Genomic DNA, 25,705 nt, shown 5'->3' with positions numbered 1-25,705 from the left:
CCCTTTGTCCTTCCCCCTCCTTCCTAATTTGTGCTTCAGTGTAGCATCTTGATTTTAGAGCTATCTTACAAGCTAATTCAAGGATCTCTTACAGAACTATTTGATTGTACAAAACAAACTTTTTAAAAAATTTTCAGAATGTATTTTTAGTTACCTAAAAGTTTATCCATTGATTCATACATCTGCTCTTGATTAACAACTTTCTCATTTGAAAATTTCACTGGTTTTCTTGGTATGAAAGTGCTACTTTTCTCATTTTGACTAGGCAATTTTGAAGAGAAACTGAATCTGCCTTTTGCAGTTTTTGGTCTATGCCTCTGTTTAGAGAAACTGAAGTGGCTGATAGATAAATCGTCATCTGAGGATGAATAATCATCAATAAACTGAGAGTTACGATCCTCATTTGTTGTATACAGTTGGTTTCTTTTCTTCATTGTTTTAGGAAAATTGTAAAGTTCCCTTTTGTCTTCCTTTTTTCTCCTAAACTTCAATGAACTAGTAGTTCTTTGCTTTCTTACTCTTGACTTGGAAGACATTTCAATGTCATCAGATTCGTCACTAATATCACTAGTGCCTTTTCTTTTCATAATAGGTTTCAAGGTTGTGTTCTCAGGATTTATTTTTTTTGAAATTATTCCATTTTCTCTGTCATCGGTCTTTCTACCATCATCATTATTTCTTGTTTTTACAGGGCTTTCTGTTTCAGAATCTTCAGATTCATCCAAGGGTGGCTTTAAAATTATACTATTCTTAGGCGATCTCTGAGCTGTATATTGTGTGGGACAGATGACATCACTGTCTTCAGATTCTGTGGCATTCTGTAAAATGCAATGTTCACCGGTATTTTTAAAATTTTTCTCATCATCAGATTCAGAAGAAACACTGCGTTCTAAAATCTTCTCACTTTCATAAAAAATACATTTTTCATTTAGATTTAGGATGTTATCTAATTTCTGATGTTTGAAGGTCCCAAGAGAGCACTGACTTTTCTGATGACCAGCATCATTGGCTTCTGCTGAAAGGCACGTGGGCTGCTCATCAGAACTTTCATCATCAGAAGCAATATTTCCATCATGACCCTCAACTGCTTTACATTTTGTCTCAAACAGTTTAGAGAAACCACACTGGAGTAAGGTAAGCTGTCCTGGAAAACCTGCAGCTTTACTTGAATCAGATGCTTTGTTTTTTGCAGTCTTTATTCCTGAGCTTCCCACAGGTTCATCATCACTAAAGTCACTGCACAGATCACACGCTTCCTTTGCCAGTGGCTCTGCAAGTTGTTCTGGGCCTCTCGGTTCTTCACAGTCAGCCTCTCTAGGCTGTATAAACAGCAATGGGAGCAACATTAGAGAACATCAAGATAATTATACGGAATTTATCACATCAGAAGGTAATTAACTATGGGCAGATTATTTAGGTACAAGTATATCACTTGGTGTTTTCTAAAAGTACAACATTTAATACATATATCTAAAGGATTTAATATTACAGTTTGGCATAGTCTTTTCTCTTTTCAAGTTGAATAACTTTCCAAAATAATTAAAAAGTTAAAGTAGAGCACCATGTGTGATCGAACTATTTTTAAGGAAAGTGGTCAGCTTTTAAGATGCAAGGACTCACAATTCTGGCCTGAAAAGTAAAAAGCACAAAGTCTTATTGCTTAATTATGGAGGTTTTCTATAGTCTAGCATTGTGGTCCCCAGTCCCTGGGCTGGCCGTAGAGCTCTGCTGCCACCGCCTCCCATCCATGGAAAAATTGTTTTCTATGAAACTTAGGAAGGGGGAGCACAGTAGGAGGCGAGAGAGTGAAGCTCCATCTGTATTTACAGCCACTCCCCATCACTCACATCGCTGCCTCAGCTCCGCTTCTCCATACACACACCCCCCTCCCTGCGTCCATGGAAAAATTGTCTTCCATGAAACCAGCTCCCGGTGCTAAAAAGGTTGGGGACTTCTGGTCTAGCAGATACTTCCAGTCATGCTTTTAGGAATAAAACAGATTAACAACAGGAGCCAACAAAGTAGAGAATTCACAACTGGAAAATTGTTTTAATTGATTTAAAATAAGTCCAACAGAATCTTGATCACCAGAAATAAAAAAAAAATTAAAATAAAATTTGCTACAAATATAAATTCAATACTTAATTTTTTTTCACATTAACTAGGGTTAAATATATCCTTCAGTTTCCTAAAACTGAGGCTTTATTAGTAAAAGATTTTGGGAAAGTATGAACCAGTAACACTCTGTCAACATTTGATATTCATATATTTTTCTAAATTTAGAGGAGGGAAAATGTGCATCCCAAATTCAAAGGCATTGGGCTGGTATAAATTTATAGTTAAGTCTCTAAAAACAAACAAGAAAAAACCAGTAACAACAAGAACAAAAAAACCTTCCACATATATTTTTTACCTTTAAAATGGCCTTATGGTGATAATATAGATTTTGTGGTATGTGAGAAGAAAAACTACTAAAAAGATCACAAAATCAAGAACTCAAATCAAATAAAATATCTGCTTTCAGTTAACAGAATGATTTGTATTTGGGGCTTAATAATTTTAAATACATATTGATGGTAATTTTCCCATTTAATTTGCCATTTAGTAAAAAATTATTTATTTGGGTTGGATTAGTCACCTACGTGGTACATTTAATTCTGGATTTACAATTTGGTATAGTTAAAATTCCAGTTTAGATGTAAATGCCTGATTATTGTTCCTGAACTTGTTCTTATGATATGAATGTTAAATCTGCCTAAATTAATTTTACTCACACAGTCTTCTGACTTTGTGTCTTTGACTCTTAAAAAACTTTTCCTTACATGTTGAAAAATGAACGGAAAAGGCACTTAACACTGTCACAGCATGTTTCCTAGGTGTTGTGGGCTACAGACCCAAACGTCACCTACCGTTTCTAGTTTGTGTGCTGGAGGTGCCTCTTTCAACCATGTTGTGGCTGTCATGATCCCTGCTTCCACCTGGCCTTCTCTCTGTAATGTTAGCAAGAAATAATGTAAATAACTGTGCAAAATGGGGTAAAAACAATCAGATAAACAACAGCAATGGCATGCTAACTCTTGGAGTTAAGAAACAAAAACTGAGTGCAGTTTGCTTTAGCATTCTTAATGTTATTTTTCAGTTTGCTACTTAAAGAACTCATATATACAGGCTTATGTAACATTTTAAAATACTATTAATTCTTCTCTTAAAGTTTACTTTTTCAGATAGAGAACACTAATAATACTTTCTAGCCAACTTCATTAAAGGCACGAGTGGGGGGAATGGGAGTGAAAAATGTTATATACCCAGCATGATATACATAACAATCATTCCTATCATAATTATAGTAAGGACATACTAGTAACATTTTAAACACCACAATGTTAAGTATTGGGAACTTGATATTCTAGCCTACACTGCTAGTATATTTATTGTTCATATTCATTAAAAATATTTCTACTTTAGGTATAGTAGACATCAAAATGAAAAGGTCCACCCTAATATGAAACTAAAAAGATTACCTAAATTAAAACTAAAGTAATAGCCTTGCTATATCTTTTGGGAAAGTATCTTTTGAAGCTTTTGGTGTATCATTTAGCAGGGATATGTAATGGCTTAGATTCTAAAACAGCGGTCCCCAATCTTTTTGGCACCAGGGAGCAGTTTCATGGAAGACAATTTTTCCACGAATGGGAGTGGGGGTCGGGGGGGGGGGGTGAAGCTCAGGCGGTGCTGGATGGCTTGGTTCCTACCAGGCCACAGACTGGTACCAGGCCGCAGCCTAGGGGTTGGAGACTGCAGTTCTAGAATATTAAATTCTCCTTCAAAAAGAAACAAATTCTTTCTCTTTTTAGGGTTACATTTGTTGATAGGATGAGGGTAAACAATACTACTATCACCAGAGTTACAAATACCCAACTTATGAATACACAGACATACCAACGGTGTGGCATGTTTCTAGCCACCTGATATCCAGGGCAACAAATAAGAATCTCCCCCGTGGATCTCTAGAGAATGATAAACGGTCCTGGAACTGCTATGAGTTCTTTACTTTCCATGCCTGGAGGCTATTATTGCAATGGAATGAGGATCCCAGGGCTACCACTAGTTTCTTCTACAGAAGTTAAATGGCTACAACAGATGCAAGTGGCAGCACCAGAAATCCTGAAGCTGCTGAAACTCCTTTATGATAGGTAAGTGGCCACTCCAGTCTTCGGTTGCTCAGGCCAAACACCTCAGAGCCATCCTTAACTCCTCTTTTTCTCATACCCTGTATCTGATCCATCAACAAATCCTGTTAGTGCCACCTGGATAATATATACAGAATCCAGCCACTTCTCATGCCATCTACCACTATCGCCCTGGCCCAAGCCACCATCATCTCTCATCTGGATCACGGCAGTATCCTTCTGATTGGCTTCTTGCTTCTGTTCTTGTACTTCTGTAGTCTAATTCCCAGTGGTTAGTCAAGCTAATGTAAATCAGACTATGTCATTCTGTTCAGAACCCTCCAAATGCTTTTGTCTCACTCAAATAAAAGTCAAAGTTCCTACACGGCTCTCTGTTATCTATCTCGCTCTGTCTCTTGCTCACTCCATTCCAGGTACTTTGGTCTCCCTGACATTCTGAAATCATGCAGGGCATACTCCTCCTTCAGGGCCTCTGCATTTGTTCCGTCTGTCTAAAACACACCTTCCTCCCTCACTTCTTTCCAGACTCAAATGCAGGCTGCACGGTGAGGGCTTCCTTGGCCACCCTATCTAAAATTGCAATGTTCCTTCCTTGACAGTCCCTATTTCCCTGTTCTATTTTATATCCTTAGAACCTATCATAGCATACTCTATATTTCACTTATTTATTCTGTTTATTATTTGTCTCCCCAACATGGAATTTCTGGTAGACACGATTTTTTGTATGTTCTATTCATTGATGTATGTCCAGTTCTATAATCAGTCCTTACATTCAGTGGATGCTCAATAAATATTTGTGAAATGACCCCTCAATATCTATCTTTAAAGGGAACCTATAATATAGATAACAGAAAGTCAATGCAAAGTAAAACTAAATTGTCCAGAAATCATGAAATTAAAAGTGTTACATACATTCAAATTTTCACATTTTAAAACGCTTTAAAGGGGATTCTCTACAATCTTTAAAAATTAAAAATGTAACACATGAAGTGAAATACTTCTTTTACATTATGATATATGCTCCCATTATACAGGGCTTGGAATAATATTTTAAAATATCTTTTGGCTAAAAGCGGCATGAATCTAACCAGGCCTGAATAATTTTAAGTTCTGGTTGGTGACAAATAAGCAATTTTAATTCAAAATTTGATTTAATAATTGAGTGCCAATGATAAACCTAGCAAGATGTTAAGCACATTTTACTACATACAAAATGTAAGATATGGATAGTCCTGTCATTAGCAACACTCCTGAAGGCAAACCAAGTTATACTTAGGACAAGCAGTGAGCAAAAGGACTCAGTAACTTGTCATCCGGATAGGTACATAACAACTTGTTTAACAAACAAATAGGTGGCTATTCTGATAAAATAGAGAACTAAACTATGTCATACATGGCAGAAAACAGGATAAATAATGCTTATATTTTTATAGACAGTGATTTTAAATTAGAAATATGAATAATAGGCATGTCAGGTAGCATCTGGGTGGGGGAGGTAGAGGATAAACAAAGTTATTGATAAGAAAAGAGGAATAAGGAAGAACAAACCCATGAAAGAAACAGCATCTCCAAAAACAAGAAAAAACAAACAAACAAACAAACAGAAAAAGGAGGACTTTAAATGGACCAGTTAATTTGGAATCAAATATAGTTACTATAAAATAAAAACTCAGCAGTATACATCAGACATTGCATAATACTTATACTATTTATAGGATACCTTCCTCTTCTCCATTCGTTACTGGTCATTTTGAACTGAACTTGTATTAAACTTGCCTAGCTATGATTACTGACATGACATGTTTATTAAGTAAATGTTCTCTTCTACCTTCCATCAAGATGGTTTAAGTTCCTTAAGGACAGGGACCAATTGTTCCTTAAACTGTCTTTATGGTACTTACTGAACAAATGAAGTACAATAAGTTTTTACTAGAAAGTTCTGGAAGTCAAGGGAAATATTCTGAAGTTCTCTAGGACTTAGTTTCATCATTGATATAAGGAGGTTGAAAAAGAGGATATTCTGGGATTTTTATGATACCCCTATTAATATCAATTAGAAAATAGGTTAATATCCTTAGCATTCTGGTATATTAAGGAACTTAAAGATTTTTTTAAAGGATATAAATATTTTGTTTAAAGAATAAGAAACATCTGTATGCTGAGGATGAACACAATGGGAGAGTTTGAAATAATGGTGTGGATCTTTTACTGGGAACAGAAAACAAAAATCTCCATGAGACATGAGAGTGTATCTCAGGGAGTATTTGATAACTTTTAACAAAAACATATTTCATATTTTTCTTTATTTAGGAAAATCTCCTTTGTTAGTTACTGACTTCAACAGCTGTTTTCAAAATAATAAACTTCTCTCTGTCAGTCTGAAAATGGCCTTCGAGTTCACACTATCTAGTATATGTATTTGTATTTGTGTGTGTGTGTGCATTATTTATAACTATGAATGGAAAAACCTTAGCTATAACAAATCATTTCCTATTTCTTTAAAAGTAGAAATTCTAAATATAAGGCATTTTTGATAAAGAAAACCAAAAATTACTCCGAAAAGGCAACAGCAATTGTATTTAACATTTCCTGAGGGAGAAAAACCATATTTAAAAAACTATCAAAAAGGTCAGAGAACAATTTCACACCTCCAGGATGTCTCTTGTAAGACAAGACCCTTGGGATCTTAATTTGAAGAGGTTATGGATCCCAAAAAGCTCTCCGCGATGCTCTTTTGATCCTTGAACTGCTTCAAAATACCGTTTGGCATTTTCACTTCCAACCACCACACAGTGAAGTTGCTAAAACAGAAAAAACACAAGATATTTTTGAAGTGTTTGTTCCAACAATATGTCAGAATTTCCTGGCATTCCCTATATATACACACAGCTTTAGTTAGAGCAGGCAGAATCTCCTTAGGGAGGAAATTCTGTTTTAATTTCCCTGGCAGATGTTGCCATTATGGTGAGATACTATTAATCTGACCAGACTTACTGAAGCAGAGATCTTGCATTTGCTATTTTATCTGTTTTCTGAGTCAAGATTACATCTCTATGGAATAGCCACCTGACATAAATGTATAGTAATAAAAGCATACATATGAATACACTGTTCTCCTTTTTAAACCCTTATTACAATAGGAACTACTAAAACTGGCAGAAATAATCACTGTATCACTAAAGTTAAATTATAATCTAAAATAATTATATGATAACCACCTTGGTGGCAAACTAACTGTAGCATGATCACATTGTCAACTAACAACAAAAACCCTATCACTGTTTTAGAAACACTCCATCTTTGAAATAATTTTGAATACAGAAAGACCACTGGCACAGAACCCTTAAGGACATATACCACTTTGGTATCAACATTAATGTGTACTTTCCATTTGCTAGATATTTTACTAAAAGTAATGTGTAAAATTAAAATACAATCTGATTAACCCCATGTGCACTTTAAAATTTCTTGGAAGAAACGAAGAATGCACAGAATGGAAAATAACTTTAGTCTATTGTTGATAGAGGGATGAGTAGGAAGTGATGCTTAACCACTGTGATTATCACTGCAATTGATATGCACTGTAATAAGTTAATCTAGTCAATTAAAATTCTTCTCAATAATAGCTCCCATTTTTGGAACACTTACTACATGTGCAGCATTTTATTTATATCCTCTTGTTTAATCTCTACTATGACCTTATAAGATATTATCTCCATTTTAGAAATAAAGTAGAATTTCTCTATTATAAAAATAAAAACCTTAAGTTTAGAAAAATTAACAGCTGCCAGCTAAGAAGTGTTATTCCTGAAATTGGCTCGATTTGGCTGAATCCAATTTATACTCTTAACAATTTCTCACCTCTAGGATGCCCCTCTTAAAACAAGACCCTTGGGGACCTTATTTGAAGAAGTTATGGATCAATATACTAACTTGATCAGTTCAATATCAATGTCCAAGAAACATGGGCTATAACACTGGGAATACAGAATCACAACAGCAATCCATGCAACTGATGGTACAGTTTCCTATTTTTCCCTTGCTACTGAATCTTCCTTAAACACTGATGATGTCAGATCGCAGGACCTCTGCCTATAAACATCAGAGTAAGACTTATAAAGGCTTAATTGAGTCTTTATAAGTTTCCTAGCACAGTTTTATCACAAAATTTATGAAAAGCACATTATTTTGCAGTTAAACTAAATTTTCCAAAATAAGAAGGCTCCAGTAAAAGTGAAAACCAGGTGTGTCCATCTGTAGGGTAATTATAAAAAAATCATTTCAGAACTCAAGAGGGTGGGGGAAAAATCAATAATTGAAAAATGTAGCTTAGTTTCTATCTTAAGAAAAGTCCATACAAGGCCATAAAATGCTTGGATTTCATCATAATAGACAAGACATGCAAGACTAAGAAGTAAAAAGAAAAGAATGTTAATCATTTTAAGAAGTTTATGGTTCCTTTTTCCATCTTTAAGGCCAGCAGTGTGGCATCTTCATAGCTTTCTCTCTGACCCTCGGCTTCTGCCTTCACATTTCCTTCATTTCTGCTTTCTCTGACCCTACTGCCTCACAGCCCCTTACAAGGACCCTTGTGATTACTGCCCTGATAATCCAGGTGGTTTGCGAGATTAGGATGTGAACATCTTTGGAGAACCAGTATTCAGCCTACTACAGAACAAAAGTGCAGAAAGAATGATAGGGGCAATCAAAATGACACAAAAGCCATCCTAAAGGGGCTCCCATTGGTCAAATATGAGACAATTTGAACATTAAAGTAAATAATGATATTCGAGGAGCTGTAATCTGTTACTAAGATAGGAATTCATGAGTTCATACATATTAAATAAATAAATAGAAGGGAAAGCTCTCTCTTTTTTTTTTTAATAGTACAGTGCTAATGAGCAAACAAGATGGAATAATGGAACCAGAAAAATACTACCTGACAGCCATCATAATGGTAGCTGATTCAGGTAGGAATTATCAATAAATGCTAAGGCTGACAGATGCAGGTTTGAAGAGGCATGGGACATTGGCATAATCAGTCTTAGAAGATCTCCCCATAAACTACTTATCAATGATAAAGGAAAAATTAGCAATTGTGCAGTGGAGAAACCTGGCAGACACAAACTTGACCTGCAATCAAGATTAACATCACCACTGGTAGAGCAGGTCACCATCATGTGCCTTCTGACTGATGCAATGAGAAGACCAAAGCATCATGTCTGTGGTATTCCTGCCAAGACTGCTTGGCGTGAGTCTGGACTTGAAGAAACATCAAATGGACCCAGACTGAGGGACATCCAGCACAAGGAAAAGCCTTATTCTGTAGAACTGTCAAGGTCATGAAAGACAAAGGAAGCCTAGGTAATTACTCCAAGTTGAAGAAAACTGAAAAGACACAAGAAGTAAATGTAGCCATGATCCTGGATTGAATTCTAGAACAGATAGGAGAAAGGAGACATTGCTGGGAGAGCTGGGGAAATCTGAATGGGGCCTGTGGATTATAAAGTAATGTTGCATCAGTGTTAATTTCTTGATACGGGTAACTGCATTTGGAGAGGAGAGTTGGGGGGTGGGGCAAGTTGCAGAACAGTGTATACAACTCAGTATTTACAATGCATAAACTATTTTTATGTTTGTATAAATAGGAGAGTATACTTCTTTCAGGGAAGAACACACTGGACAATTCAGAGAGTGTCCTTGCTTTGGGGAAATACACACTGGCGATAAGTCTGTGACTCTCAGATGGTTCAGAAAAAAACTAAAGATAATGGGCTGTGAGAGAGAGAAAGAGAGAGAGAGAGAGAGAGAGAAAGCAAGCATGTAAAATGTTAACAAGTGGGGAATTTGGGTGAAGATAATTGGCGGTTCTTCAGGCTCTTGCAAATCTTATGTAAATACTCCTAAATAAATTTTAATAAATTTTTATACATACATATATGCATACATACATATATGAGAGATGAATTTTTGAATGCCAAACTTTAGATTGCAGACAATGCTCCAAATTGAAGGAGTATAGTTGCTATATAAATGATATTTTTACTTTTAAAAAGTACAAAATATCTGAATACATTATCACAACAGATGCAAACAAAACACATCAAAATAAAAGTCCTCCTTGAACAATATAGATCACCTCTTATTAGTCTAACCAGTGTTGTAATGTTTAGGTGTATCCTTCTAGATCTCTTTCAATGTAGTTAGAGCTATATACATATATAGACGCTCCCTGACTTACAACGGGATTACATCTGGATAAAGCCATCATACATTGAAAATATTGCTAAGTCTACAGTACAATTTCAACTTACGATATTTTCAATTTACGGTGGGTTTATACAGATGTAACCCCAGTGTATTAGAGGAACATACTGAATATGTATTGCTTTAGCACCATCATAAAGTCAAAAATTTATTAAGTTGAATCATTGTAAACCATCTGTACATACAGAAATAGTTTTATGCATAAAAACGATTGATAGACTACACATACTGTTCTGCAAGTTGCTTTTTTGACTCACTTAAAACGTCTTAGAGGTCTTGCCATATCAGTACATTTGATCTGACTACAATTTCTAGTTTTTGCTGTTGCAGAGTATTCCTTAATATAAGTGTATCAGAACTTATCATTCTGTTACTGTTGGACATTTAGGCTGTTTCTCTTTTTATTTTTTAAACAAACGCTAGCCATGCTGAATATAAATTCTTGTCATCCTTCATTGTGCATAAGCAAGCGTAGCTCTGTCCTTTAGCTATAGATAAGGTGCTATGTGTTTTAAAATGCTTAAATTAGCCTCTAAAATAAGTGTACCAGTTGTATTTTCAACAATAGTATATAAGTATCTCTTTATAGCTATCCCTCACCAACAATGAACCAATCTTCCCAACCCAGCCCACCTCCCCAAAAAAATTAAAAAAAAATCTTTTGCAGGCCAGGCATGGCGGCTCAGGCCTGTAATCCTAGTACTTTGGGAGGCTGAGGAAGGAGGATTGCTTGAGGGCAGGAGTTGGAGACCAGCGTGGGCAAGAGTGACAACCCATCTCTACAAAAAAATAGAAAAATTAGCTGGGCGTGGTGGCACATGCCTGTGGTCCCAGCTACCCAGGAGGCTCAGTGGGAGGATTGCTTGAGCCAAGGAGTTTGAGGTTGCAGTGAGCTATCATGAGGCCACTGCACTCCAGCCTGGGTGACAGAGTAAGACCCTGTCTCCAACAACAACAACAAAAATGTTTTGCAGAATGTACAGAACACCATCTTATTTTATTTTGCATCTCTAGATTTTAAGTGTGGTTAAAGATCTTCTCACATACGTATTAACCATTTGTATTTTTCCTTCAGTGAAATGCCTAACCATAGGCTTTTTATTAGTTTGTGGGAGTTCTTTATATTTTGTAAATGCTACTCCTTTATTATATATATGCCAAATATTTCCTCCTGGTCACTGTTTGAATTTGGTTTGCAGTTCCTTTGTCATATACAAGTTTTATATAAAAATGTAGTCAAATTTACAATACCCTGTGTTTACCTTAGAAGCTATATTAGTTTCCTAAAGCTGCTGTAACAAAGTTCTACAAACTAGGTGGCTTTAAACAACAAAAATTTATACTCTTACAGTTGTGGAGGCTCAACTCTGAAATCAAGGTGTTCATAGGGCCATGCTCTGTCTGAAGATTCTAGAGAATGATCCTTCCTTGCCTCTTTCTAGCTTCTGGGGGTTGCTGGCAAGCCTTGGCATTCTTTAGCTTGCAGCTGCATCACTCCAACCTTGGCCTCACATGGTTTTCTCCCTCTGTGTCTGTTTGTATTCAAATTTTCCCCTTCTTATAAGGACATCAGTCACTAGATTAGGGTCCCCTCTAATCCAGTATGACCTCTTCTTTACCTCATCTGTAAAGACTCTACTTACAGGTAAGATCACATCTACAGGCACAAGGGTTTAGCACTTCAACATATCTTTTGAGGGGCAATGGGCACAAATGAACTCATAATACATGCTTTGTTCAAGATTTTCATATTTATGTTCACGAGAGATATTGGTCTATAATTTTCTTGTAATGTCTTTGTCAAGTTTTGGTATTAGGATTCTTCTTTATAAAATAAGTTGGAAGTATTCCCTCCTCTTTTTCCACAAGGAGTATTAAATATTTCATAGAATTCACCACTGAAGTCATCTGGGCTAGGATCTTTCTTTGTGGGAAAGTTCTGAATTAAAAATTTAGTTTCTTGAACAATAATAGTCTATCATTTTCCTGTATTTGAAGTTACCGCTCCTAAGTATCCAGTATTGCTAAGAAAAAGTTAGATATCTAATTCTAGTGTCTTGTCCATAATGATTTTTCTCTCCAGAAAAGTTTACTCTGGAAATTTTAAGGATTTTTCACTTTATCTTTGGTGTTTTACAATTCTAGAAAGATGGTATAAGTGTGGATCTATTTTCATTCACCCTAGTTAGCACTTGGTGGGCCCATATAATCTGTTGATTCTTGTTTTATATTTTTTGTTTGTTTATTTTTTGAGACAAAGTCTCACATTGTTACCCAGGCTGGAGTGCAGTGCACTGCAGCCTCACACTCCTGGGCTCAAGCAATCCTCCTGCCTCAGCCTCCCCAGTAGCTGGGATTATAGGTGTGAGCCACCGCACTGGCGTTTTCTACTTTTTTACATTTCTTCCCTTATGTGGAGTTTCTTCCCCTCTCTTCTTTTTATTCACTTCTTCAACTGTAAGACTGATATTAGAACTTCTAGATCTACTTTCCATTTCTCCTAACTTTTCTTACATGTGTTCCATATGTCTGTTTCCTCTGCAATCTAGAAGAATTGCTTTGCTTTTTCTTTTAGACAAAAGCTTTGCTCTTTGCTACTTAACCTATCCCTGGAGTTTTTCATTTTCTGCATCTCTAATTGATTATTTTCTTAGTAGTCTATTCTTGTTTTGGGGATCCTACAACCTCATTTGCCCTTTGAAGACATTATTTATATTTCTTTAAAAATCTCTTACGCTCTTCCATTAATTGTTTTTTCTACTTTAGTTTTTTTTTTTTTTGTTATTTTTTGGAGACACAGTCTCGCCCTGTTGCCCGGGCTAGAGTACCGTGGCATCAGCCTAGCTCACAGCAACCTCAAACTCCTGGGCTTAAGCAATCCTCCTGCCTCAGCCTCCCAAGTAGCTGGGACTACAGGCATGTGCCACCATGCCCAGCTAATTTTTTCTATATATTTTTAGTTGTCCAGCTAATTTCTTTCTATTTTTAGTAGAGACAGGGTCTTGTTCTTGCTCAGGCTGGTTTTGAACTCCTAACCTCAAGTGATCCTCCCACCTCAGCCTCCTGTAGTTCTTTTTTTTTTTTTTTTGTGCCTGTATTAGTTTCCCAGGACTTCTGTAACAAATTATCACAAATTTGACAGCTTCAAACAACAGAAATTTATTCTCTCACAGTATCACTGTGCTGAAATCAAGGTGTTGGCAGGTTGTAGAGGAGAATCCACTCCTTGCCTGTCCTGCTTCTGGTGGAAGCCAGCATGCCTTAGCTGTGGCCACATCATTCCCATAAGTGCCTCTGGTTACACTGCCTTCTCCTCTGCTGTGTCAAATTTTCCTCTGGCTCTTTCTTATAAGGACACTTGTGGATAATTAAGGATAACCTCTGCTTCTCAAGATCCTTAATTTAATCACATCTGCAAAGACCTTTCTTCTATTTAAAGTACCATTTATAGGTTCCAGAGATTAGGATCTGATATTTTTGAGGACCATTACTCAGCCCACTATAGTGCCTTTATCAGAGGATTTATTTTGCTAAATGTTGAGCAATTATTTTTGGTTGGCTGTTCATCTGCCTTTAAATACTTTATATGCTTATCTCAGCCTATTGCGGTGGTTATACGAAGTGAGTATTTAGCAATTATTTAGTCTTCTGGGCAATGGGAGGGACTTTCTTCCAGATATCAGAAAAAGTCTGGAGCTCTGTCTTGCTTCTCTGCTTCCAGTATTTCCACTTATTGTTCCCACTTGAGAACAGACACCTCTGTTGGCTGCAGTTTGCTACAACTGGGGTAAGATCGTAAGGGTTAAACCACTTTGTTGTATCAATGATACCCCAAAGTCTCCCTTCTTTTTCTAATACCTGCTGACTCTAAGCTTGGAAGATCCAGAAGTTGCACCTACATTTTTCAGTAGTCTTCTTCTGACTGAGTTCAGTTTGGTTTCTTCCTTTAATCTGATCCCAACTGCCTTTTGTCTTTTACGATTCCTTACAATTTCTGGGCTACCAAGAGAACTTTCCTTGCTTTCCAATAGTTGTTTGTTTTTTTGTTTTGTTTTTTTTTTTATCATATATGGATTTTTCCCCCAAGTGCTCTGAGGAACACTTGGGAGGCTAGAGTGTGTGCTCCATATGCACCTTGGTTCAAATTCTAAATTATCTTTAAATCATATTTAATGTCTTTTCCTTACATGATTGCCATCTTTATTTGTGTCATACAAAGTTCTTAAATTACCTCATCTTCTGAAGCCTTTTTATTATATATTATTATATAATATGTATTATATAACAAGCCATTTTATTTCATTAAATAAGTCAGATGAATAGGTAAAAAGGAAATGTATATAGTAATAGATTGAAAAAAATTACCCCATGATTGAGGAAAGACTCTTATTTGTGACAAATCTAAGACTATATTCTAAAGAACAGCTCCTAAAATGAAAAATAATATCCTACTTTTTCCAAGATTGGTTAAATAAGTTAGAAAAAAATAATTTTCAAGTAGTTGTGCTATAGCAAAGTGGATAAAAAAGATGTATGGTTTCTCTTACAGTTAAATGCTTTCAGAAAAAAACAAAAACTGCTGTGTATAATTCTATTTTTAGAATGAAGAAAATAGCATAAATGTAAGATTGGATCATTCTTAGGTTAACTTCCACCACATGTGGCAGATGTTTGCTCTTAAATAGATGCCAACCGAATATAGGGAGCAATTCAAATATAACATTTACAATTAAACTTGAACTTTATTCCAGATTCAAGCGTGTAGTTGTAAACTAAATAAATGTTGTTTATTTAGAGGCATAAATGGAGTAGTAACTGATGGCCTAAGCATATTAAAGAGTTAATGCAATTTCAGCATTAACTAAAATACTAAAAGCACCAGCACAGTATTAGCACTTTTGAGTTCTATTCCTGTAAGTTCATTTACTGGGGCATCGCTGGGGTCCCAGTTTCTTTATGTACAGTGTCTCTAAGGCAGTGCTTCCCAATCTTCTTCATGTCATGGCACATATAGAAAATAACATATGAACTTCCACCTGGAGTAAACAGAGGAGGTTACTTGAGGCTGGAAGCTGGCTTACGTACTCTTGCTGTCCAGAGAGCTGTGGGATCAATGTCTCAGTGCACCTGTAACCCATTTATGGCAAACCATTGTGTCTTGGCCCACAGTCTGGGGAGCTGTGACCTTGCTACTCAAATTGTGGCCTGCAGACTAGTAGTACTAGCACTCCTGGGAGCTAGTTAAAAATGCCAAATCTTGGGTTCTACCACAAACCTACTAAATCAGAATCTGTATTTTAACAAGACCCCCAGGTGATTCACGTACACACAAAAGGTTAAGAAGTACTGTTCTAAGAAACTTTTAGCTCAAAAATTCAATGATTCTAAGAATTAATGTGTTTCACAGAAGTATACTCAAAATTATTTTTCATAATCTTATTAAATTCCATTATAGAGAAAATTAAAAACTTTTATTTTTATATAAATGTGTTCCTAATTTTTGAAAACAGGCAAATGTTTACTTAATTAGAAAAATGAAAATATATTTACCTGCTTGTACACCTGTCGTAAATACATGATCTCCTCCACGGTTCCCAAGGATATGAGCCTCAGCACTTTGACATCTCTGCATTGTCCGATCCTATATGCTCTGCAAAAAGATTAAAAACAAGAACAAACAAAAATCAAGTGAAACAACTTTGGGTTTGAGAGGCAACTTTTGTGTATGACAATAGAACATTATTAAAATTTTAATTAAATTTAAAAGAAACATTTTATGTTTAGATATGCTATATTTACTAAAAATGCAAAAGTATATATTCATATAAGACTAGCTATTGAGGAGAAAAGTATTACAGAAAAAATTTATATAAACCTCATTTCTGTTACAAACATCACCTTCCATTGTCCAAAAACTTTTCTTAAATTCAGGGTTTTTTTCAAGGCAGTCTTAAGCTTCTGAATAGATTGTTCCCAAATGATTTCATTTATATAAAGCTCCGGCAAACGGAAACTAATCCACAGTGACAGAAAGCAGATCAGTGGTTGTTTGGGGTTATGGGGATGGGGAAGCAGGAGTAGATTACAAAGGGGCAGAAGGAAAACTTGGGGGTGATGGATATGTTTATTATCTTAATTGTGGTGTTGGTTTCACAGGTGCATACATATGCCAAAACTTATCAGTGGTGAATTTTAAATATACCCAGTTTATTGTATGTTGATTATACCTTAATAAAACAGTTAAAAAGTTGAAAAAAAAAAAAAAAAACCTTGGGGAAAGGGAAAAGTAATGAACTAGAAAGTATATGGAAGTATGGATTTATAGTCCTCATCCACAGAGATTTCAATTCAGTGGGTCTGACTGAATCACCGAGTTGACTAGTACCCCAGGTGTTTTGATATGCACCAGGGTGCAAATTAAAACTCTAACCTGACTCAACACGATGGTTTAACTATGGGTCTACTCCCTGCAGCTTTTCTACTCCCTGCAGCCATATGAAGGCTTTATTGGATGCTCTGAATGAGCACCAAATGCCTGTTATGGTTGCTGAGAGGAACACATGCTTGAAAATGTTACAACTTGGGGGAAATTTATTTTCGAACTTGTAATGTCACTCCATATGTTGTTATATTTGGTGTTCCCTCTGCCTCTTTCATAGTGATTTCATTGTCATTTATTTCTAATTAACCTGTTTTTTCCTCTTGATTTCCTCATTTTTACTGTGGTAAAATATACATAGCAAAATTTAATCATTTTAATCATTTTTAAGTGTGTAGTTCAGTGGCATTAAGTGTATTCACACTGTTATGCAACCATCACAACTATGCATTTACAGAACTTTTTCATCTTCCCAAAGTGAAACTCTGTACCCATTAAACAATAACTTCCCATTCTGTGGTCCCCCAGCTAATGGCAACCACTATCCCACTTTCTGTCTCTTTGAATTTGATGACTCTAGGCACAATATATTAGTGAAATCATACAATTTTTGTCCTTTTCTGGCAAAAACAGGCATCCTTTCCTTGTTGCTAATATTAGAGGAAAAACATTCAGTCTCTCATCACAGACTACGATGTTAGGTGTGCGTTTTTCATAAATAGCCTTTATGTTGAGGAAGTTTCCTTTTATTTTTAACTTGTCCAGTGTTTTTATCATAAAAGGGTGTGAAATTTTATCAAATGCCTTTTCTCTGTCAATTGAGATGATCATGTGTTTTACTTGTTCATTCGTTAACATGGTATATCATATTGATTGATTTTTACAGGATGTTGAACTATCTTTGCATTCCAGGAATAAATCCTACTTGATGTATCCTTTCAATATGCTGCTGAATTTGGTTTGCTAGCATTTTATTGATTATTTTTGCATTAATATTTATGAGACATTAATCTGTAGTTTTCTTATAAAGTCTTTGTCTGACTTTGGTACTGGAGTAATGCTGGCCTCAGAATGATTTAGGAAGTGTTTCACCTTCTTTAATTTTTTGGAACAGCATGAGAAGGACTGGTATTAATTCTTTGAATGTTTGGTAGAATTCACCAGTGAAGCCATCTGGTTCTAAGCTTTTCATTGTTGGGAGGTTTTTGATTACAGATTCAATCTCCTTACATAGTTATAGATAAATTTAGGTTTTCTATATCGTCATGATTCAGTCTTGGTAGGCTGCATATATTTAGGAATTTGCCCATTATACCTAGGCTATTTAATTTGTTGGTATTCAATTATTTATACTACTCTGTTATAATCCTTTTTATTTCTGTTAAAATGATAATAATGTCCCTTCTTTCATTTCTGACTATACTTATTTGAGTCAATCTAGCTAAAGGTTTGTCAATTTTCTTGATCTTTGCAAAGAATCAACACTTGGTTTCACTGATTTCCTCTATTGTTTTTCTATTCTCTGCTCTAATGTTTGTTATTTCCTTTCTTTGGCTAGCTTTGGGTTTAATCTTTCTCTAGTTCCTTAAATCAGAAAGTTAGATTATTGATTTGAGACCTTTCTTCTTTTTTAATGTAAGCATTTACAGCTATAAATTTCTCTCTTAGTCCTACTTTTACTGCATCCCATAAGTTTTGGTATGTTGTATTTTAATTTGTCTCAAAATATTTTCTAACTTCTTTTGTGAATACTTCTTTGAATCTTCAGTTGTTTAAGAGTGTGTTGTTTAACCTCCATGTTTGTGAATTTTTCAATTTTTATTCTGCTGTTAATTTCTAGTTTCATTGTATTGTGATTGGAAAAAAAACTGCATGATTTCAATCTTTTAAAATGTATTAAGATTTGTTTTGTGGCCCAATATTTGGTCTATCCTGTAGAATGTTCCATGTGCACTTGAGAAAAATATGTAATTTGCTGTTGTTAGAAGGAGAGTTCTGCATATGCCTGTTAGGTCCAATTTGCCTACAGTTGTTCAAATCCTCTTTCCTTATCAATCTTCTGTCTGGATAGTCTATCCATTACTGAAAGTGGGGAACTGAAGTCTCCTATTATGATTGTAGAACTATCTGTTTCTCCCTTCAATTCTGTCAATGTTTTACTCATATTTTTGAGCTCTGATGTTTGTTGAATTTATGTATATAAGTGTTATATCTCCTTGGTGAATTGATTTTTTTTTAATCATTGTATAATGTCCTTCTTTTTCTCTTGTGACAGTTTTTGACTTGAAGTCTATTTTGTCTGATATTAATACAGTCACCCTTGCTCTCTTTTGGTTACTATGTGCATGGAGTATCTTTTTCCATCCTTTCACTTTCAACCTATGTATGTCCTTAGATCTAAAGTTAGTTTCTTATAGATAGCATATAGTTGGACGCTGTTTTTTAAATCTCCCTGCCAATCTATATCTTTTGATTGGGGAGTTTAATCCACTTACATTTGAAGAAATTAAGGATGTGGAAGGACTGACTTCTGCCATTTTATTAGTTTTCTGTATGTCTTATAACTATTTTGCCCCTCATTTCCTCCATTACTACCTTCCTTTGTGTTTAGTTGATGTTTTTAGTGACATGTTTTGGTTCCTTTCTCATATCCTTTTAAGTATATCTATAATTATTTTCCTTGTGGTTACCTTGGGGATTATAAACAATACTCTAAAATTATAACAATCTATCTTAAATTGATACCACCTTAACTTCAACTGCATTTAAAATATCTATTCCTGTATAGCTCCACCCCCACGTTTATATTATTGATGTCACAAATTACATCTTTATATATTATGTACTCATTGACACAGATTCATAATTATTTTATGCATGTCTTTTAAATCTTACAAAAAATAAAAAGTAGAGCTACAGCCCAAATTATAATAATGCTGGTATTTTTATTTGTTCATGTACTTACCTTTATCGTTTTGTATGACTTTGAGTTACTGTCTAGTGTCCTTTCATTTCATCCTGAAGCTCTCCCTTGGCATTTTTTGTAAGACAGGCCTAGTGCTAATGAGCTCCCTCAGCTTTTGTTTGTCTGGGAATGTCTTGATTTCTCCCTCATTTTTGAAGGTCAGTTTTGCCCAATATAAAATTCCCAGTTAACGTCTTCTTCATTGTTTCTCAGTTGACAGTTTCTTTTCCTTTCAGTACTTTAAATATATCATCCCACTGCCTTCTGGATTACAAGGTTTCTGATGAGAAATCCACTGATAATCTATATTGCTTTTCTCTTGCTGTTTTCAAAATTCTCTCCTTGTCTTTGACTTTGCATAGTTTGATTATAATGTTTCTTAGTGTGGGTTTCTTAGGGTTTATCCTACCTGGATTTTGTTTACCTTCTTGTGTTTGCATACCCATGATTTTCCTTTGCTCCTCAGACTTGATCATTTCAAATAAACTGTATTCAAGTTTGCATGCTCTTTCTTCTGCCTATTTGATCTGCTCTTGAACTCCTCTAGTGAATTTTTCAATTCCAGAATTGAATTTCATGTCCAGAATTTCTGTTTGGTTCTTTTTTTTTTTTTTTAATATCTATCTCTTTGTTGATATTCTCATTTTGTTTATATATCCTCTTCCTGATTAGTTCTGTTTTCCTTTCACTCTTGTAGTATTTAAAACAGTTGTTTTAAAGTCTTTGTCTAGCAAGCCCAATGCGTGTGTTTCTTCAGGGACAGTTTGTGGAGATTTATTTTGTTACTTTGAATGGGCCCTGTTTTCCTGTTTCTTTGTATGCCTTGTGGTCTTTTGTTGAAAATTGCCATTTGGGGAAAAAGCCACCTCTCCCAGTCCTTGCAGACTTGTGTGGAAGATCTTCACTAATTAGCAGGGTCTATCTTGAGCTTTGAGAGCAGCTCAAGCCAAAGCTCTTGGCTTTCAAGACATCTTCCGTCACTAAGCTTAATCATTTCTAGCTTTTGATTAAAAGTGAGACATATGTGACTCTGCCTTTTACTTGTCCACTTAAAGACCATTGTAGAGTTATTAATTGGCCTAATTTCAATATTGCTGTGTCTCAGGGAAGAGGGAGGCCTGGGGAGAGGGAAAGAGATGGGGGAATGGCCAGAGAGTGGAACAGTCAGAACACACACAGCATTTATTGATTGAGTTTGTAATGTTGTGAGAATTACCAAAATGTGACACACAGACATGAAGTGAGCATGTGCTGTTGGAAAAATTGTGCCGACAGACTTGCTTGACGCCGGGTTGCCACAAACTTTGAATCTGTAAAAAGTATGGTATCCGCAAAGCACAGTATCTGTGAAGCATGATAAAACAAGGTATGCCTGTATAAAAATTTACTAAATTACAGTACATAAATGCTTTATTCAAATAATTTATATACTTACTTATTTTAGCTGGTTTATCTATTAATTTTTTGACAAAGGGACATGAAGTTTCCCATCATAATTGTGCATTTGTCCATTTCTCATCACACTATAAGAGTTTTGGCTTTGTTATGTAATAACTGTTACACCTTCCTGATAGATTGTGCCCTTGTTTTATTTAATGCCTTTTGCTTTGAATTTTATTAATATTTTGCTTTACATTAATATTGCCACTCATTCTTAATTTTTGTTACCATCTCCCTGATTAGATTTTTTACATGCTATTTTCAACCTTCTGTCTTTTTTATTTACGTATATATATCATAATAAGCATAAACCTGGATCTAACTTTTCCTTTTTGTCCCCCTTCCTTTTCTCGAAACTCTTTTGAAAAAGAGTTTTAGTGTATTCATATTTATGTTTGGATTTATTTCTGAAACTTTCTGTTATGATTTGTATTTGTCATATTTTCTGAAATTTCTCTACCTCCTCCAATACATTCTGTATTTCTTATCATTTACTGAAATAATTACATTTTCTTGGTGCTCTTCTTATTTCTTTTTGGAAGTTTAACATCTAATTTCCAGTGTTTTTCAAAGTGGAGTTGAGAAACAATTATTAATATATCACAATCACCTGGCGTATTTTTTTTATTGTGGCAAAGCATACATAAAATTTACCATTTTAATTATCTTTAAGTGTACAGTCCCATGGCATTAAGTAAATTCACATTGTTTTGCAACCATCAGCACTATCCATCTGTACAGCTTTTTCGTTACCCCAAACTGAAACTCTGTACCCTTAACACAATAACTTCCCATTCCTCCCCACCCCTAGCTCCTGATAGCTACAATTCCACTTCCTATCTCTATGAATTTGACTGTTCCAGGTATCCCATATAAGTGGAATTATACAATATTTGTCCTTTTGTTTCTGACTTATTTCACTTAGCATAATGTCTTCAAGGTGTGTTCATGTTGCAGCATATATCAGAATTGCATTCCTTTTTAAGGCTCAATAATATTGCATTGTATGTATATATACCACATTTTGTTTCTCCATTCATTCACCAGTGGGCATCTGCATTGCTTCCATGTTTTAGCTATTGTGAATATAGGTGCTATGAGTACAAATATACAAATATTTATTTGAGTCCCTACTTTCAATTCTTTTTGGTATATAACTAGAGTAGAAGTGTAATTGCTGGATCATATCGTAATTCTATGTTTAATTTTTTTGAGGAACCATATTGTTTTCCACAGAGGCTGTACTACTTTGCAATGCACAAGGGTTCCAATTTCTCCACATCCTCACCATGACTTGTTGTTTTCTATTGTTTTTCATTTTACAATAGTCCTAATGTGTGAAGTGGTATCTCATAGTTTTGATTTGCATTTCCCTAATAACTAGTGATGTTGAGCATATTGCCATGTGCTTTTGGCCACTTATATATATCATATATCTTCTTTGGAGAAATGTCTATTCAAATCCTTTGTCCAATTTTGAATTGGGTTTTTTTATTGTTGAATTTTAGGAGGTTTTTTTAATATATTCTAGATATCAATACTTTATTAGATATGTGATTTGCAAATATTTTCTCCCATTCTCTAGGTTGGCTTTTTATTCTGTTGATAGTGCCCTTTGATGTACAACCTGGGGGGCTTTCTAAAATGTAGACTGTAGAGTCCCCTTCTAGACCTATAAAATCAGAATGTCTGCAGAGTAGAGTCTGAGTATGTGTGTTTTTAGTAAGTGTACCAGGTAATTATTATGCCTCACCTTTTTAGTTGCTGCCACTAATTTTTTTGCTAGCACTCAAAAAGATTTTTGGCACAAATTTTGATATTAGGTTGGTGAACAATTGCAGTTTTAGCATTGTTGAAATTTGCTATTTGATATTGGAATACATTCTTAAATAAATGTGGTTATGTACATCATTTTAATGTGCATTTCTTGCTTTATGTTTTTTTGCTAATTACTTATTACTTGCTATTTACTTTGTATTTATTTTAGACTATGGAAATGATGTCAGACAAAAAGTAAATTTGAGCAATTTTCTTATTTGAGTTCAAAATGGGTCGTAAAGCATCAGAGACAACTTGCAACATCAGCAACGCATTTGGCCAAGGAACTGCTAACGAACATACAGTAACCTTGAAGATGAACAGCGCAGTGGCCAGCCATCGGAAGTTGACAACAACCAACTGAGAGCAATCTTCAAAGCTGATCCTCTTACAACTACACACGAAGTTGCCAAAGATCTCAACATCAACCATTTCACAGTCGTTTGGCATCTGAAGCAAACTGGAAAGGTTTCTTGAAAAAGCTCGATAAGCGAGTGCCTCATGAGCTGATTGAAAATCAAAAAAATCGTCATTTTGAAGTGTTGTCTTTTCTTGTACGCAACAATGAACTATTCTTGATCGGATTGTGATGTGCCACAAAAGTGGATTTCATATGACAACTGGAGATGACCAGCTCAGTGGTTGGACTGAGAAGAAGCTCCAAAGCACTTCCCAAAGCCAAACTTGCACCAAAAAAAGGCCATGGTCACTGTTTGGTGGTCTGCTGCCGGTCTGATCCCCTACAGCTTTCTGAATCCTGGCGAAACCATTACATCTGAGAAGTAGGCTCAGCAAATTGATGAGATGCACCGAAAACTGCAACACCTGCAGCCAGCACTGGTCAACAGAGAGGGTCCGATTCTTGCCCACAACAACGCCCGGCCGCACAACCAATGCTTCAGTAGTCGAACGAATTGGGCCATGAAGTTTTGCCTCTTCCACCATATTCACCTGACCTCTCGCCAACCGACTACCACTTCGTCAAGCATCTTGACAACTTTTTGCAGGGAAAACGCTTCCACAACCAGCAGGATGCAGAAAATGCTTTCCAAGAGTTCGTGGAATCCCAAAACACGGGTTTTTATGCTACAGGGATAAACTTATTTCTCATTGACAAAAATGTATTCATTGTAATGGTTCCTATTTTGATTAATAAAGATATGTTTGAGCCTAGTTATGGTTTAAAATTCATGGTCCAAAACTGCAATTACTTTTGCATCAGCCTAATACCTGACCAGAGTACCCCAATCCTTTCCAGAGGGAGGAAAAATTTCTAACAATTTACCCACCTCCTCCATCTCCATCCTGATGTTTATTGAAATTACATGAAGTTTTAGGTCTTGATTGTTACTAATTTTTTTCATACCATTCCTTTGTATTTGGGGGACTTCTTTCTTTATAACTGCATTAAGCCACTAAGCCACACTATCAATAATATTTTAGACTTAACTATAAATATGAGAACATTCATTGACTATCACTGATTTTTTGTATTTTGGCTTCTTAATATTTCACTTGTTGAATTATATCCTTGAGCAATGTTTTCAGATCATGAGCAATAAATTTTCTGAATTCCTGTATGGCAGCAGCTGCTTTTATTTTGTGCTTACATGTTGATATTTTAGCCATTGATTATAACTACAAGTCAAAATAATTTTGTTTCACATAAAGTCACACAAATTTTTTCACTCTGACAACTCTATTGTCAGCTAGAATCCTAAATGCAGATGAAAATCTCTTCTTCAAAGTCTGATTGGCTGAAATGAGTCTGATTCTCATTGCCTTGTTGATAACTTGTTTTTTCCTTTTCATTTCAATTTTCATAAATCATTTTCTCCCTGTTTCTCACTCTGGAATCTTTTAGCCCTTCTCTTTATTATTGAAACTTAGAAATATCACCAAGATGTATGTTTCCTCCCCTTCTCAGTCATTATTGCTACTTAGTACTTAATGCCTCTTCAAAATTAACAAAAATTCTCTCCAGTTTATCTTCAATTATCTCCTTTGTCCTTTTTTTCTGGAATAGAAAGATAATGATTCTTGAGATTTTCCCTCAATTTCTCTTTATAAATATTTCACATCTGTTTGTCGCTTGACTTTATGTTTTAAAATATTCATTCCTTTTATCTTCCACATCAATTTCTACCTTTAGTTCTCTCCATTTTATTACTCAGAACTTCTACTGAGTTATCTTATTTTTGCAATAGTTTTAATTGCTAAGAACTACTTTTGTTTTCTATGTGTTTTATTTTTTTTTCTTTCTGGGTGTTCTATTTTTATTTTCTTACTTTCAGTGTCTGTTTTTCACCTTGGCCCTTTTCTTTCATGCTGCTAGTTTTATTAAAATGTCTCATAATTCTTAATTTTCCATTCATAATTAAAATGAGGAACTAGGTGGATCATACTGGAAAGCCAGTCTGGGTTTCCATGCAGGTAACAGGTCTATTTAATCATCTCCCCTTTTTGCATCCTGTGGAGATCTGGGACTACTTTGAGTTTGGCTCTGCTATATAATCTGCTTCCAACACCCATTCTAAGAACCTTTCTACAATCAGACCCCCCATTTATATATAAAATTAGTGAAATTATATTCTTTCAGCTTTAATCAAGGAGCACCTGTTACAGCCAACCCCTCTGTAAACATGG

General features: G+C 35.2%; 1 protein-coding gene across 2 annotated transcripts in view; it reads right to left on the bottom strand.

Annotated features, from left to right (window-relative positions):
- Window positions 1-25,705, bottom strand: part of ERCC6L2 (ERCC excision repair 6 like 2) — a 130,999-nt gene that overhangs the window by 35,731 nt on the left and 69,563 nt on the right. For both annotated transcript variants that reach the window (XM_069474054.1, XM_069474055.1), the window contains exons 13-16: window positions 16,008-16,107; window positions 6,839-6,991; window positions 2,910-2,990; window positions 155-1,319 (exon numbers count right to left, since the gene is read on the bottom strand). In XM_069474054.1, the coding sequence (XP_069330155.1) occupies window positions 155-1,319; window positions 2,910-2,990; window positions 6,839-6,991; window positions 16,008-16,107 (1,499 nt within the window). The remainder of the gene's footprint in view (window positions 1-154; window positions 1,320-2,909; window positions 2,991-6,838; window positions 6,992-16,007; window positions 16,108-25,705) is intronic.

The sequence above is a fragment of the Eulemur rufifrons genome, chromosome 7, assembly GCF_041146395.1.
Source record: "Eulemur rufifrons isolate Redbay chromosome 7, OSU_ERuf_1, whole genome shotgun sequence".
Classification (NCBI taxonomy): domain Eukaryota; kingdom Metazoa; phylum Chordata; class Mammalia; order Primates; family Lemuridae; genus Eulemur; species Eulemur rufifrons.
This window is presented reverse-complemented; position numbering and strand designations above follow the sequence as displayed.